At 42.4% G+C, this 17,466-nt stretch overlaps 1 protein-coding gene across 3 annotated transcripts in view; it reads left to right on the top strand.

The window, feature by feature from the left end:
• The window catches only part of slc12a2 (solute carrier family 12 member 2), a 108,088-nt gene that overhangs the window by 73,322 nt on the left and 17,300 nt on the right, over positions 1-17,466 (top strand). For 2 of the 3 annotated variants that reach the window (XM_061698319.1, XM_061698321.1), the window contains exons 18-22: positions 2,824-2,930; positions 3,134-3,213; positions 3,372-3,515; positions 7,465-7,512; positions 9,015-9,137. In XM_061698319.1, the coding sequence (XP_061554303.1) occupies positions 2,824-2,930; positions 3,134-3,213; positions 3,372-3,515; positions 7,465-7,512; positions 9,015-9,137 (502 nt within the window). The remainder of the gene's footprint in view (positions 1-2,823; positions 2,931-3,133; positions 3,214-3,371; positions 3,516-7,464; positions 7,513-9,014; positions 9,138-17,466) is intronic. The other variant, XM_061698320.1, reaches the window with a different exon arrangement.

Here is a 17,466-nt window from a genome sequence, read left to right as displayed (position 1 = left end):
TCAGATTAGCCAGTGTCGTATTTGTTGCACTGGTCTTTTGTATTTTCGCGTTGAGGTGCTGCGGTTCGTGACCTTAGTTGTGGTCCCAGCAGAACTGCGAAGCACACGTAACATTGGCGACAAGAGCTGATCCGCTAGTACATCTTGTATTAATTAGGAAACGTGCCTACAATTATCTAATTAATTTACGGATGTTAATGTTAAATGTATTAAGCCACGGAGCGATGTTCGGGATTATGTCACAACACAGAATGAACTAATTTAAAATTCAGAAATGGCCAATAAAAACAGAAAAAATACAGTACCTTATATTTTCCTGGGGAATGCATTTGTGATTAGCCTTTGAAGTTGGTAATAGTGAAAAATGAAGTGAAACAGACAATGATTTTAGTCAATTGTTTTCCAGAATGAGTGCTTAAAGAGGAGGATGTTATTCATGTGGCACAGGTTTAAGCAGGCATTAAGTGCAGGTGGAGATGGGCCTGGTTGAAGTTGGAGGCCAAAACAAAGAAAGAAATTAGGCCAATTTAATTTTAATAAAATTTTATGTCTGAGAGTTGAAGGTCACAGAGAAAAGACGCAGAGGAAATTCTGTCCATAAAGGTAATGAACAGAACGGTGACAAAGGGCAGCTTTCTGAGGGTGTCTGAGCTGGTCCAGTGTTCCCCGACCAAGACTAAAACAACACTTCTCCTCCTGAATCTGAGAATCGACTTCCAGACGGGCCCTCCTCTCCACTGGGAAGTGTCTACCAACGGGTTTGCGAATTGCCGCCTCAAAAATGGAGGTGCGGAACATGGTCCACTCCGACTCAATGTCCCGCACCTCCACCCGGAATGTGGGTGAAGTTCTGGTGGAGGAGGGTGAGTTGAAACTCATGACACATGACTCTGCCAGAGGTTCCCAGCAGACCCTCACATTACGTTTGGGTCTGCTAGGTCAGACCAGCATCTTCCCCCACCATCGGAGCCAACACACCACCCGGTTGTGATCGGTTGACAGCTCCGTCCCGCTCTCCACCCGAGAGTCAAAGATATACAGCCGCAAGTCCGATGACACGACCACAAAGTCGATCATTGAACTGCGGCCTAGGGTGTCCTGGGTCCGAGTGCACATATGGACACCCTTACTGTATGTCTGAACATGGTGTTCGTTATGAACAATTCGTGACGAACACAGAAGTCCAATAACAGAACACCGCCAAAACCAAGTTCCCCGACTTTGGACAGCTCACCTGACCCCCTTGGCCCCTCTCACAGGTCGTGAGACCATGGGAAGGGGGACTCACGTTGTCTTTTCGGGCTTTGCCCGGCTGGGCCCCATGGGGGCAGGCCTGGCCACCAGGTGCTCACCGTCGTGCCCCACCGCCAGGCCTGGCTTCAGAGGGAGCCCCAGTGACCCACATCTGGGCGAGGGAAAATGAGGTCCAATATTTGTACTCCTCATAAGGGGTCTTTCAGCGTGCTTTGTCAAGTCCTTCACCTAGGACGTGTTTGCCATGGGTGACCTTACCCAGGGCGTGACACCGCAGACAACTTAACTCCGAGGATCATTGGGACACACAAACCCCTCCACCACGATAAGGTGACGGCTCCAGGACGGGCAGTTAATAAGAGTATTTCAAATTCATTAGTATTTAAAAGCGGCACGGTGGGCGACTGGTTAGAGCGTCAGCCTCACAGTTCTGAGGACCCGGGTTCAATCCCCGTCCCCGCCTGTGTGGAGTTTGCATGTTCTCCCCGTGCCTGCGTGGGTTTTCTCCGGGCACTCCGGTTTCCTCCCACATCCCAAAAACATGCATTAATTGGAGACTCTAAATTGCCCTTAGGCATGACTGTGAGTGCGAATGGTTGTTTGTTTCTATGTGCCCTGCGATTGGCTGGCAACCAGTTCAGGGTGTACCCCGCCTCCTGCCCGATGACAGCTGGGATAGGCTCCAGCATGCCCGCGACCCTAGTGAGGAGAAGTGGCTCAGAAGATGGATGGATGGATAGTATTTAAAAGTTAGCTCATTTATTATGGACTTGCTGCATACATGTTTGACTCAATATATTTTCAAATTTGAAGTGGCAGTGATTATGGTACCGTAATTTCTCATGTTTAATACGCTCTGTCTGACTGGCCTGCACAATTCTGACCTCAACCCAACAGAACACGTTTGGATGAATTAGCGCGCGGACTGAGAGCCAGGCCTTTGGTCCAACATCAATGTGTAACATCACAAGTGGGCTTCTGGAAAAATGGTCATAAAGTCCAATCTTTGATTCAGGACGAGCAGTTTAGTTTTCGTCCTGGGTGTGAAACAGTGGACCAAGTGTACATACACTCTCAGTCCCCTGATACGGGGATTTCAGTTCCTGTACAACCGGTGTTAGTTTGGTCAATAATTTCGGTAGTAAATCGTATTTATTTCCGGCGAAGGTTGGTGTCCGCTGCCCTCAGTCAGTGATTCTGTTCAAAACCTTTATGGACAGAATTTCCAGGCGCAGCTCAAGCATGACGGGAGTCACTTTTTGTGACCTCATTATTACGTCTCTGCTTTTTGCCAATTGTGATTCTGTTGGCTTCCTCAAGATGGGATGTTCTTTGCAGCAGAGCGTGAAGCTGTTGTGAATAAGAATCACCGCCTCCAAGAGAAGGGCATTCAGCTCATAATTGTTTTTTACTCGCTGTGAGATTCTTAAACAGTATTGTTCCTACGGAGACTGATTCATCAGATAGAAATGGTCAAATATCAAGGACATGCTAACTTCAGTAGAAGTGGTGAAACTTCTGTATTGAAATGGCAGGTATTACTTTGCTCGATTTTTCATCCCCCTTTAGGCTGCAGGCTTGGGCCGTCTAAAGCCCAACACTCTTGTGCTTGGCTTCAAAAACGATTGGAGAGATGGTGACATGATGAATGTGGAGACGTACATTAGTATGATCCAGTAAGTTTTAGCCATTTTACTCATCACATAATAATAATCCCTCACCCAAGCTTGCTAAATTGTTCAATTATTGTTAATGTATCGTTCAATATTAGTTTTTACACATTTTAAATATGAGAACAAAACTTGTCATATTTGATTCTCGTAATTGTTTTACGATCACCTATTCAATTCCCGATTTTGTTTTTGTATTCCTCTCTCAGTGATGCCTTCGACTTTCAGTATGGTGCTGTTATTTTACGATTAAAAGAGGGATTGGATGTGTCGCATATCCATGGGCAAGGTACGAGATTGTCGGAAACTGTTTTCCTTCACTATACATATTGTGTGTATACTGTACATATTCTATTGCTGTCCCCCGTACACTTTCAGGCATCTCGGTGGATTAAATTCAATTTATGTGTCTTTTAACTCGTTTTTTTTTTGTTTTTTTTTTAACAGATGATGTGCTGTCCTCCCAAGAGAAGTCCTCTGGGATGAAAGATGTGATTGTGTCTATTGACACCAGCAAAAACTCTGATGGGGATTCATCCAAGCTGTCATCCAAAGCTACAAGCCTCCAAAACAGTCCAGCTATACAGAAAGGTAAGATGTGATCACACTTGTTCGCACCTCGTCTGAAGCATTTGTTTCAGTTCACTTTGGCAGACGTTTGGTGATGTCTTGTTTAGTTTATGGACTAATTTAAAACTCTTGGTGGAAATGGTTTTGAATCCCATGCATATTAGTGAGACTGGTACCAATTTTGTCAACGCTGTGACAGCAGCCATTGTGTAACTCCAAAGATTTAAAATTTTTACACATTATCTTACATATCCAAAAGGCAATTTGTAGCATTTAGCATTGTACTAGTTCATTTGTAGCTTTTTAGTCAATGTTTTGTTACTGATGTTTTTTTTTTTTTTCTAATTAAAAGGGTGAAGGGTTTCTGGTATGACAGTATGAGGTTTGCTGTATTGACTGTAGCTTAGTTGGCTCGTAGGTCACCGCCTATCATAAAAAAAAAAAAAAGGAATTGGATCGGAAAATTGGACATTGGGCCCGTTATTTTCAGATGATCGGCATTGGTGAAAAAGCTCAGATCTTCTTTTTTATTTTCTTAATTTTTTAACGTCACAAAGTGACAAGGTACAACGATATTGCCAAATGACAAGATTCTAATTGATTAAAAAAAGGCTATTGCCAAATGGAACAAAAATAGCTGAGTTTTATATTACGCAAGACTCGCATTCTTTTCCTTTCATTACTTAACTCTCAGTGCTCATTCCAGCTGGTACTGAAATATTGATACCTCCGATACCAGATGTTTATACTCTAAAATCAATTATCAAATCAAAATATTGATACTTCAGTCATTCAAGCAGTAATGTATAGTATATCATCAACAGCAATTAACGGTACCAGGGAGGTCCACATAAGAGAGGGCACTTCTTAACCCGATGTATGAAAAACAAAATGCCATTTTAAATATGGTCAAAATATGTGCATGTGTCTGTTTTTTATTGAACCAATGTACATCACATTATTCTTGCACACAAACAGGAGAATATGGCCCATAGTGCACACGACAGTCACACCAAGTTGTGGGAAGATTGGGACCCTGCTGGCCACTTTGGCCTTCAAAATAAAAGTTCTAGTGTTACCAATGATGCGCATTTTATTCTAATTGTAAAGATTCCAGTATCAGAGGTGGGGGACTAGAGTCGCATGACTCGAATCAGACATTACTTGCCAATTTTAGGACTTGTGACACACTTTCTCAGCCTTCTCTGCCACACCTTCATGCTCTCCTGGAAAGATTTTTGATGCCGTCCACGTCTTGATGACCTTTGAGCTGGAAAAGAGCAAAGAGGAGCGAAGTTGCTACAGCACAGTGATGTTCTTCTCGGTCCAGGAACTACCAGATGCCCAGGGCATTGTGAGCAGGCGTGGTGTCATGGAGAAGCAGCCACGCGTTTTTTCTGCCACAAATCTCTCCTCTTATTGGCCAGTGAACAAAGCAAACGCCGCAAGATCTCGATGTAGACATGCTGGTTAATCGTCTGGCCAACATTTAAGGTGGAAATTTGTAGCTTGGGTTTGGAATATAGCTTTTGTAACACCGGTTATGGAACTTTTCTGACAAACCTCGCGTTTTATTTGCTTTGTTTTTGAAAGAAAATCATTTTTGCCCACAGCAAGGACAACGATAGAGAACTTTGCTGTCTCGAACCTTCTTCCCATTACACGGGCTTGCTGCTCTCTCTCTCTCTTCTCTCTCTTTCTCTCTCTCTCTCTCTCTCAGGGTGTATTCACACCTTCCACATTTTGTACGCTTAAAACAAACTCGAGTTCGTTTTGTCCAGTGTGCATGTGTGAGTACACACAAGCGAATCCTGGTGCGCACCAAACAACCGCTCCGAGATCTCCTTTTTTGAGGTGGTCTCAGTCCTCTTCTAAACGGACGTGGTGCAGTTTGTTTGTGGTGCGAATATGAATATGACCAGGCCTCGATCTGACCCAACAAGTCAATAGGGTTTACGTGGAGGCTTCTATTACGATCATAATCGGTTTAGAAGCCCAAACCGAATGAAAACGCTCCAGATAAACACCTCAGTCGAAATAAATAAGACGAAACCAAATGGAATTTTATTCGTTTACACAGGGGTGAAATATTCCTTTTGCCATTTTTACATTTCCGTCATGTAAGCCATGAATCAGAATGGAGCTGAGGAGTGCTCTGTCTGCATGATGCATCTTGTTTTTTTTGTTGTTTTTTTTAACCTGACCTGTTCAGCTGCATGGCAATGCAGAATGTTGGATCTGTATACCTTTTGTGCTGCAACAGATTTGCTGTGCAACAGGGGAGTTTGAAATACTCTCTCTGCTTATTTAATTTTTTTTTAATGATTCTGATGTTATTGAAAATGCAGCCCGGTAAGGGTTTTAGTGGACAGACAGAGGGACAGAACGGACAAGGTCAGTAGGGGTGCGAAACACAGCAGAACAATAGTTAGACAGTCTAGCTATTTGACCACAAATAACGTTACAGCAGTCAAATAGGAGAAGATGAGAGAGGACAGAAAAGTACAGGACAGGATGTGGGAAATGAGCAAGGCAGCGCTACTGGTGAGTGGCGGGGTGGGATGCTTTTATAGTGTCTAAACACCTGTAAGAACCTATGAGTTCATATCTTAATAAAAAGGTGTAATTGTTAGTTGTCCCGCATAAGCAATTCAAGCCTCTAGCGTGCCTGTGGAACCTATTAGAGAATGAACACCATATCACATGCATGTAAGTCAACTGGTGTTCGGAGTTGCTGAGCTGGCGCATTGAGGAGGGGTGGACCCAGGCCCTTCCATCCCCAAGTGGGGAGCCAAACCAGCGAGCCCATCCCACAGGGGACCCAGCCAGGGGGATACCACCCAAGGCGCTCCCCCAGCCCAACCAAAGCACCCCGACCAGTCCCAAAGGGAGGGTGTATGGGTAGCGGGCCTCCACCCCCACCCCGTCTCCCGCGGCCTGACAACCAAATTACATCAAGGTTGGCAAGTCACGGGCCAAATTCTCTGGGAGTTTTTTCATTGGACCGTTAATTATTGTTTTATATGCAGATGTTATTGTCGCTGCTATTGTTAGAAGTACACTGGAAAAAAAATGACAGCTCAATCCACATGTCTGACCAAGATTTTATGGCAGTAGTCTCACATAGAGGCATCGTGAAACACCAAATTTGTCTTCTAGTCTGATCCAGGGTAGCAACACTCCTTGCATGTTGTGGCTCAGAGTGAATTCTGCTCCTTCCATTTGCAGCAGGCATTTGCCGACGACGTTCTAAAATTAGAAATAGGACGTTGCGAAACTCGAGATGCTCGTTATGTTAGTGAGGCTGCATGCATTATATTAACTGGAGGCTCAACACAGGAACAATAGATGCTGCATGCCAGGCTTACGCCATCCTTTATTTTTGCAACTTCAATAATGTGCAGAACAGAAATGCAGCGCGCGTTTCCGGCTCCTTTACTTTATCCCGCCCTCGTCAGTTCTGTCTAATAGACGCAACGATCGTCACACGCATGGCTTTGTTTCCAAATTATAGTTTGCATGTAAAATGTACAATGTGAATGCGAACCGCACAGGAAGAAAAAATAAAATAAAGTTCGCTTTTGGTCTGGACCAAACAAGGGGTCCAAAGGACTTTCGTGGTGTGAATACACTCACTCACTCTCTCTCTCTCTGTCGCTCTCCCGTTCGCTCTCACTCTGTGTCCCTCACAGTTGGGACTTGTTTAAAACTTGAAGGATAAGACTTGAGTCTTGTGCCTTACACATAAGTGACTTACTCCCACATCAGCAAAATAGTCTAGATAAATACAACCTTAGATGATATCTTGGTAGAGTAGTGGTCCACATAACTACCTTTCACGCAGCAGGACTGGGCATGATGTATATTTTGTTTGTGTTCTATTGTTTGTTGAAGTTTTTCAAGTTAATGGCAAGCAAATCAACTTTGCAAATAAGTTATATTTTTTCTCCTTTTGTCTTACATTTCCCAGATGATGAAGATGATGGCAAAGCTACATCCCAGCCCCTGTTGAAAAAAGGCAGGATATCCACTTAAATGAGTGGCCTTATGTCTTTCTTTCACAGCATAACGCTTTCTTATTTGTACTGTTCATCTCTTTTCTTTCCTTTTTACGAAGCGAAATAATTCCCGAATACCTTTTTAAAATCACCATTAGTTGGCCTACTACAGTGCTACCTTGACTTAAGTTTAATTTGTTCTGTGATCAAGCTCATAACTCAATTTGCCTGTATATCAAATCAGTTTTCCATGTTGAATTTAATTAAAATTCCATCAATCTGTTTCAGCCCCCACAAACCACCACATTTTTTGTTTTGTTTTGATAAAAGACAATCAACACTGTACAATGTAAAACATATAAGATAATGTAAAGAAATACTGCAATTTCTCATGTATAATGCGCACCCATGTATAATACGCACCCCCAAAGTTGACCTCAAAACTCTGGAAAACCCTTCTACCTCTGTATAATGCATTTTTAGAATGCACGATTTTGCTTCTACCCATATGATCAAAACAAAAAGTATTATCTGTATTTTTTTTTCAAATAATTATTCTTAAATTAAGCACTTTATTTGAACGTAATACTTTCTTTTTATTTACCTTATTTTAATGGGATTCAAATTAAACTGTCAAGCATTTCAGAAAAGCATTATGATTAAAAGCATTATGATTAAACAAAACGTAACCATGTAGAAATTAATGATGGTTGTTGTTCAGTCATCAGTCGTAGAGAGAGAAAAGAGAAAATATATTTCACAAATTCTGCTTGGGTTTGTAAACTTATGAGCACAACTGGACATATTGTGCAGTCATACGGACCCATGAATACAATTTTGGCTCATGACAAAAGCAAGAAAATCATTCAAATTCCAAGGTTGGGGCACTCAGAAGTCAAGTTATCATTGTACATGGTATTGCTCTCTGCTGTCTGCCATGATAATTGATTGTCGTTTCTGCTTGACAGATAACTAACTAGCTGATAGATAACCTTTGCTTTCCTGCTATCCAATTTCAAGCACAAGATCACCCCTTCAACCTGTCTGTGCTATAGTGCCTAAAACCTAACCCAATTTTATGTGCCAACATTTGTTTCTTCCAAATGTCTTCAGTCTGCTGCTTTTCTTCTCTTCTCTTCTCTGCAACTGTTACGTCTGAAGGTGCTGAGGATGATGATGTGTCTCCGGCTTAGTGTTGGCAGTTCTTCACAGCTTCTCTATAGTTTTGTGCTGTAGAATGTTGATGTTTCTTTGCTATTGATACAGTATCTGTTCTGTGTATTGCGAAAAGTTGGATTTCAGATGACTCGATGATGATTGATGAGCAAGGAGGTGCTTTGTTTAATTTTACTGTTGAGATGGTTAATCTGTGTTTTAGTTGTTTACACAAAATATGTTATTTTTGGGGGGTTGGAAACCACCCCTTAAATGATCTACCTATTGTCATCTAAATGACCTTTTTTTTGTTGTTGTTTCCATGTGGTGTCATGTACTTGCATGTGTCTGGCAACCATCTCTATAGATAAGAAGAACATGACCGTATCGCTGAATGTGTCTGACCAGAGACTGTTGGAGGCCAGCCAGCAGTTCCAGAAGAAACAAGGGAAGGGCACAGTTGATGTCTGGTGGCTGTTTGATGATGGAGGTGAGGAATGAAAAGATACTGTATATTGGGCCTGATTCACAAATATGTTTGAAAGAATATTCTAAGAAGGTCAATGATTTTGTAGTGCAGGACTATTCAACTAAAATGTTTAAAGTGATTGAGAACATTTCTTGAAGGTCCGGAAGATCATCTTGTGTCTATTTATTGTGATATATATTTAAGTAGCCTGCTTAGTCCATCCACATCTGCTTGTAATCAATAACTCAGTCAAATCCAAAAACCTTTTGGCATTTATTATTGTCAAGTAACACAGAACTAAACAAATACGTATGATTGCTGATATGTACAGTTGTGCTCATAAGTGTACATAGCCTGGCAGAATTTTTTTATTTTTCATTATCACTAATGACTAAACAAGGACCATCATGACTTTCTTTATGGTTATGTTTTGTATAATGATTGCGATTTTCTGAAGTGCCTGACAGTTTAATTTGAATCCCATTAAAAATCTAATTAAATGTGTTTCACCTGGTCGTTTATGTTTTCTTTAAAGAAAATCTTACAAATTCTGCCCGGGTAATCAAACATATGGGCACAACTGTGTGTTCTCACATTTACTAAATATAAGTTAGTGAATTAGTTAGAGCGCTCAATGCCATGAGGCGGTCTCCCATTCAAGTACTAACCAGGACCGACTCTGCTTAGCTTCCGAGATCGGGCGAGATCGGGCAGCATGCGGGTCAAAACTAAACTCAATAAACGTAGGGCTGTGAATTTCAAAATAAGAGCAAGTAAATACGTTTATAGGTGTTCAAATAAAGTGCCTAACCAGAAAAATAAAAAAAAAAGTTTGAGTCTCCTCTTTTCTGTTTGGCATCTTGACATAAAAGTGAAGTCTCAAACAATTGTCCATCATCCATCCATCATCCATTTTCCGTACCGCTTGTCCTCACTAGATTGTGAAACAAAACAAAGGTTTTAAACAAACAAAACCCCTAAAACTGCTGAGTTGCTAAGATTTGTTAAATTAGCATACGTACAATTGTTTGAAGCGGCACAGTGGCCGACTGGTTAGCACATCTGCCTCACAGGTATGCTTGGTAGGTTATTGAAGACTAAATTGCCCATACATGTGAGTGCGAGTGGTTGTTTGTTGTGCCCTGCGATTGGCTGGCGACCAGTTCAGGGTGTACACCGCCACTGCCTGAAGAGAGCTGGGATAGGCTCCAGCAGGCCCGCGACCCTAGTGAGGATAAGTGGTACAGAAAATGGATGGCTGGGTGGCAGCAAACAAAAGTGTGTCTTAACTTGGGTAAAAAAACTATATTTAAAAAAAATAATAATTTGGACCAGTCTCCTCAGTACAACACTTGGAATAAGATTATATTGTGCAAAGGAGGCTTTCACGATGTGAAGTCTGACACGCTCCCTTCCGCTCCGAGCCTCAGCCTCCACCGCGTGGAACTTCAGTCAAGTCAAACTGGGTGAGGGAAACAATAAAATACGTCGATGCTAACATTGAGGCAGCTAACAAGTGAAACGGTGACTTGCACATTTGCACTGATGGTTTTTAGCGTTTACAGTGGGTCCGAAAAGTATTGAGACCCCGTTAAATTGTTCACTGTTATATTGCAGCCATTTGCTAAAATCTTTTAAGTTCATTTTTCCCCTCATTAATGTACACACAGCACCCCATATTGACAGAAAAAAATGAATTTTTGCAGATTGAGCAAAATGTTTTTCACACTTAGATTTGGGGATCCTCTGCCATTCCTCCTCTCCAGTTCTGTCAGGTTGGATGGTGAACGTTGGTGGACCACCATTTTCAGGTCTCTCCAGAGATGCTCAATTGCTCAGTTGTTCTGAAGCCACTCCTTCGTTATTTTCGCTGTGTGCTTTGGGTCATTGTCTTGTTGGAAGGTGAACCTTCGGCCCAGTCTGAGGTCCTAAGCACTCTGGAGAAGGTTTTCGTCCAGGATATCTCTGTACCTGGCCGCGTTCATCTTTCCTTCGATTGCAACCAGTCGTCCTCTCCCTGCAGCTGAAAAACACCCCCACAGCATCATGCTGCCACCACCATGCTTCACGTGTTGGGACTGTATTGGACAGGTGATGAGCAGTGCCTGGTTTTCTTGCACACTTAGCATTAAGGCCAACAATTTCTATCTTGGTTTCATCAGACCAGAGAAACGTATTTCTCACCATCTTGGAGTCCTTCAGGTGTTTTTCTTTTAGCAAACTCCATGAAGGCTTTTGTGTGTCTTGCACCGAGGGGAGGCTTCCGTTGGGCCACTCTGCCATAAAGCCCCGACTGGTGGAGGGCTGCAGTGATGGTTGACTTTCTCCCATTTCCCGACTGCATCTCTGGAGCTCAGTCACAGTGATCTTTGGGTTCTTCTTTACCTCTCTCACCTAGGCATCTTCTCCACCGATTGCTCAGTTTGGCCAGACGGCCAGCTCTCGGAAGGGTTCTGGTCATCCCAAACGTCTTCCATTTAAGGATTATGGAGGCCACTGTGCTCTTAGGAACCTTAAGTGTAGCAGAAATACTTTTGTAACCTTGGTCAGATCTGTGCCTTGCCACAATTCTGTCTCAGATCTTCAGGCAGTTCCTGTGACCTCATGATTCTCATTTGCTCTGACATGCACTGTGAGCTGTAAGGTCTTATAGAGACAGGTTTCTAGCTTTCCTAATCAAGTCCAACCAGTATAATCAAACAGCTGGAATCCAATGAAGGTGTAGAACTATCTCAAGGATGATCAGAAGAAATGAAGAGCACCCGAGTTAAATATATGAGTGTAACAGCAAAGGGTCTGAATACTTATGGCTGTGTGATAGTTCGTTTTTCTTTTTTAATGAATCTGCAAAAAAGTCAACGATTCCGTTTTTTTCTGTCAATTTAGGGTGCTGTGTGTACATTCTTATTCTTTTCCTTTCGGCTTTTTCCGTTAGGGGTCGCCACAGCGTGTCATCCTTTTCCATGGAAGCCTATCTCCTGCATCCTCCTCTCGAACATCAACTGCCCTCATGTCTTCCCTCACGACATCCATCAACCTTCTCTTTGGTCTTCCTCTAGCTCTCTTGCCTAGCAGCTCCATCCTCATCATCCTTCTACCAATATACTCACTATTTCTCCTCTGGACGTGTCCAAACCATTGAAGTCTGCGCTCTCTAACTTTGTCTCCAAAACATCGAACCTTGGCTGTCCCTCTGATGAGCTCATTTCTAATTTTATCCAACCTGGTCACGCCGAGAGTGAACCTCAACATCTTCTGCTTCCTGTTGTCTCTTCAGTGCCACTGTCTCTAATCTGTACATCATGGCTGGCCTCACCACTGTTTTATAAACTTTGCCCTTCATCCTCGCAGCGACTCTTCTGTCACATAACACACCTGAGACCTTCCTCCACCCGTTCCAACAGCTTGGACCTGTTTCTTCACTTCCTGACCACACTCACCATTGCTCTGGACGGTTGACCCCAAGTATTTAAAGTCCTCCACCCATCCTATCTCTTCTCCCTGTAGCCTCACTCATCCCCCACCACCCCTCTCATTCATGGACATATATTCTGTTTTACTTAGGCTAATCTTCATTCCTCTTCTTTCCATTGCCTGCCGCCATCTTTCTAACTAAGCTCCAGCTGCTCCCTGCTTTCACTGCAGATCACAATGTCATCTGCAAACATCCTGGTCCACGGGGATTCCAGTCTAACCTCATCTGTCAGCCTATCCATCACCACTGTAAACAGGAAGGGGCTCAGGGCTGATCCCTGATGCAGTCCCATGTCCATCTTAAATTCGTCTGTCACACCTACAGCACACCTCACCACTGTTCTGCTGCCCTCGTACATGTCCTGTATTATTCTAACATACTTTTCTGCCACTCCAGACTTCCACATGCAGTACCACAGTTCCTCTCTGGGTACTCTGTCATAGGCTTTCTCTAGATGTACAAGGACACAATCTAGCTCCTTCTGACCTTCTCTGTACTTTTCCATCAACATCCTCAAGGCAAATAATGCATCTGTGGTACTCTTTCTAGGCATGAAACCATACTGTTGCTCGCAAATACTCACTTCTGTCCTGAGTCTCGCCTCCACGACTCTTTCCCATAACTCCAGTTGTGTGGCTCATCAACTTTATTCCTCTATAATTGCACAAAGCTCTGCACATCACCTTTGTTCTTAAAAATGGGCACCAGTACACTTTTCCTCCATTCCTCAGGCATCTTCTCACGCACTAGAATTCTATTGAACAAGCTGGTCAAAAACTCCACAGCCACCTCTCCTAGATGCTTCCATACCTCCACAGGAATGTCATCAGGACCAACTGCCTTTCCATTTTTCATCCTCTTTAACGCCTTTCTAACTTCCCCCTTACTAATCATTGCCACTTCCTGGTCCACCACACTTGCCTCTTCTACTCTCCCTTCTCTATCATTTTCCTCATTCATTAACTCCTCGAAATATTCTTTCCATCTAGCTAGCACACTGCTGGCACCAGTCAACATATTTCCATCTCTATCCTTCATCACCCTAACCTGCTGCACATCCTTTCCATCTCAATCCCTCTGTCTGGCCAGCCTGTATAGATCCTTTTCTCCTTCTTTAGTGTCCAACCTGGCATAAATGTCATCATATGCCTCTTGTTTGGCCTTTGCCACCTCTTCCTTTGCCCTGTGTCGCATCACAATGTATTCCTTTCGCCTCTCCTCGGTCCTTTCAGTGTCCCACTTCTTCTTAGCTCACCTTTTTCCTTGTATGATTTCCTGTACTGTGAGGTTCCACCACCAAGTCTCCTTCTCTCCTTTCCTGCCAGAAGATACACAAAGTACTCTCCTGCCTGTTTCTCTGTTCACTTTGGCTGCAGTGGTCCAGTCTTCTGGAAGCTCCTCCCGTCCACCGAGAGCCTGTATCACCTCTTCCCGAAAAGCTGCACAACACTCGTCCTGTCTCAGCTTCCACCACATGGTTCTCTTCTCTGCCTTTGTCTTCCTAATTTTCCTCCCCACCAGAGTCATTTTACACACCACCATCCTATGCTGTCTAGCCACACTCCCCCCTACCACTACCTTACAGTTGGTAACCTCCTTCAGATTACATCGTCTGCACAAAATGTAATCCACCTGCATGCTTTTACCTCCGCTCTTGTAGGTCACCCTATGTTCATGCCTCTTCTGGAAAAAAGTGTTCACTACAGCCATTTGCATCCTTGTTGCAAAGTCTACCACCATCTGTCCCTCCAAGTTCCTTTCCTGGATGCCGTATTTACCCATCACTTTTTCATCACCCCTATTACCTTCACCAACATGTCCATTACAATCTGCACCAATTACGACTCTCTCTGTCTGGGATGCTCAGAACTACTTCGTCGAGCTCCTTCCAGAATTTCTCTTTCACCTCTAGGTCACATCCCGCTTTCCACCTCTTCTTCTTCTTCTTCTTCTTCGACTTCGACCCACAGTAGCTGAATTTCCAACGGCGCCCCGCAGGTTGACAGCGCCGGTGGCGGACGTTGTTAACCCGGGCCACGACCGATCCGGTACGGAATTCTTTGAATGAACGCTCATATTTGTTTGGCAAGGTTTTAAGCCGGATGACCTTCCTGACGCAACCCTCTGCATTTATCCGGGCTTGGGACCGGCCTACAGTTTGCTCTGACTTGTGCCCCCCATAGGGCTGCATTTGCTGTGTGTACATTAATGAGGGAAAAAAATAAAAAATTATTGAAATATAACAGAATGAAACATTTTAGGGGGTCTGAATACTTTCCACACCCACTGTATTTTAGTATTGAAACCAACATAAGAGCCAATGACTGGGGGAAAAAAAAAAAAAAAAAAAAAGCTTAACATTGAGCTAAAACTTCACCAAAGGTCTAACTAGCAACTTTACATCACACTTGAACTGGGACAAAATTCACATTTGGTTCGATTTATTCGTCTTTTTCTTGCCGTCTAGGTTTACTTTTGTTTTCAGAATTCACCGGTGTCGTACGAAGTTACTTTCCGTGCCAAAATGCTGAGTTCCGGTGCGTACCCTTCAAAATAAAAGGGTACAAGCTTAAAACAGGAAATCAAGTTAAAATTTACATATATAAACCATTTGATGTGATAAAGCAGTCGCAAATAAGTATTTTAACAATGCTGTATTTAACTTTTAGCCGAAACATTAATGAACATTAAGTCAGTTGGGTTAGTTCCACACACATTGCCTTTCAGTTCATAGGTTTGATATTGATACAGGTTATAAAGAACCCAGCTTCAAATGTTCATTTTAGTCTAGGCTGCAGGCTGCTAAGAAAATGGATGTTCATAATTTGGACACCTTTTATTTAAACCATGCACACTTTTTTGACACAGCCCCGTTAAAGAATCGGCATCGTTTGGAACTGGAATAAAAATTAGGAACCAGAACTGCTTAAATTCAAACAATGCCCAACCCCAATATTTACCCGGGCTCACCATTCCTGTTGCATATTTATTCCTGTCTTCACAACTCACTAGTGTCGACTTTTTGAATGTGCTTCTGTGTAACCATCTTTGCTCACGTTTTTGTCAAGAACACCCAACTCTACCTCTGATTGGCTTACAATGAAATTTGACTGTACTTCAGCCGATGGTCATCACTTATAGTGTTCTCTCATGCTCCCTCACCAATAAGAAAAGTTACAAAAAAAAAAGAAAGAAACTGCCTCTCGTTTAAGGGATTGATTGAAATGATTAAAATAATTTTCGGCATAATTTGGCAGTAACAATAATGGCGTTATCATGATTGGAAAGATATTAATTAGATTGCGCTTCACTGAAAAATGTAATGCACACTCGTAACACCATTGCTTATAATGCCATTAGTACCATCACTGACTGGCAACCATTCCAGGGTATAGTCTGCTTTTCACCCGAGGTCAGCTGGGATAGGCACCTATGGTACTAAGGGAGTCCTGACTGGCTCCCCGTTAAAAGGGTGAAAGCTCCCCATAATCCACGCGTTATTACACAATGGACCATAAACGGTGACGGGTGCTTGCTTAAGCCGGTGTCGCGAAAAATACACCTAGGTTCTAACAGCCACCAGTGAAACGCCAGCCCCGCTTAAGTTAGCCCGCGCCTCGACAGTGCCTTAGCGGATGTCGGACGAAGCTCCAATCGCGCTTCTTTAAAGCTGCTCCTTCTCTTAATGATCTATTGCACTTGGTACTGACCTAGGATAATTCAACAATCTTTCTACGACAGTCAGGACCCGTTATTCATTTCCGTTATCGCCGAAATAACCCTTCAAGAATCGGAGTAAAATGATTATAGGCTTTGTTGGTATAGTGTTACTGTATGTCTGCCAACACAGTGCCGAGCATTCTTAAAATAAAAGGGGCATTTTTTTTTTTATAAGGGCTTACAAGCTTCGAATCATAAAAATAAAAACAAAAGATCACAAAAACGAACTGCCTGTGAAATATCTACTCACTCATAAATGAGGTAAAACATTTCAGCCCAATCCTTCGAGATGAAAACCAAAGTGAACCATAAGACATCAGTCCAAGGAAATAGTTGGTTCCATTCAAAGTCTCGTTCGATGACATATAAAAACAGTCCAAATTGTGAAAAATCCCAAACATAGTCGAATTAAACTGGAAAATTCCATTGATCAGATCGACCATCCCCTTGACGGGCTTCTTCTTGAAATTAATTTATGGATTAAGAAAGGGTTAAGGATGGATGCTTATTTTTGAAATGTTTAATTCATTTATTAACCAGGTAAAAGCTAGAGAGAGAAAATCCCTTTTTCAAAAGCCAGGAGGCCGCAGAAGGTGTACAGGCAGCAGAAATTATACAGTACATAACGCAACAACAGTCCTACAATAAATAAAAAGAATTAAATAATAATTGACATTAAAATGTATGACAGCTGATTTAAAAACCGTGACAATGCCCAAATGCTTTCGAGTACATACATTTAAAAAAAAAAAAAAGTTTTTATTCATTAAGATATGGCAGGCTTTAAGACATTGTTTTGGGCCTCTTTAGTTGGTGAATGACTCTATACCTCTGAGGCAGATATTTAATATTTGTTTCAGAGCAATTTTTGTGAACAGAGCCTGGGTCTGGTTGATAATAATATATCTTTGATCAATAACATATGTCTACATTACAGTGCCAATGTGCAGTATTCTTGAAAATTAAAAGTTAATTGTTCTTAAAAAGGATGTACTTGAATTATTATGCTCCATTGTTATATCAGTGGCATAAAAAAAGAAAAGATCTTTTATTGTAAAAGTTTTGGGGAAGATATATCGTCCTAAAAGATTTGCTATCGTGGCAGGCCGAAACACATATACAGCGGCTGAAATAAGTATTTAACACGTCACCATT

Source organism: Phycodurus eques, chromosome 15 (assembly GCF_024500275.1).
Source record: "Phycodurus eques isolate BA_2022a chromosome 15, UOR_Pequ_1.1, whole genome shotgun sequence".
Classification (NCBI taxonomy): domain Eukaryota; kingdom Metazoa; phylum Chordata; class Actinopteri; order Syngnathiformes; family Syngnathidae; genus Phycodurus; species Phycodurus eques.
The sequence above is the reverse complement of the archived record's forward strand: the minus strand, read 5'-3'. Positions and strand labels throughout refer to the sequence as shown.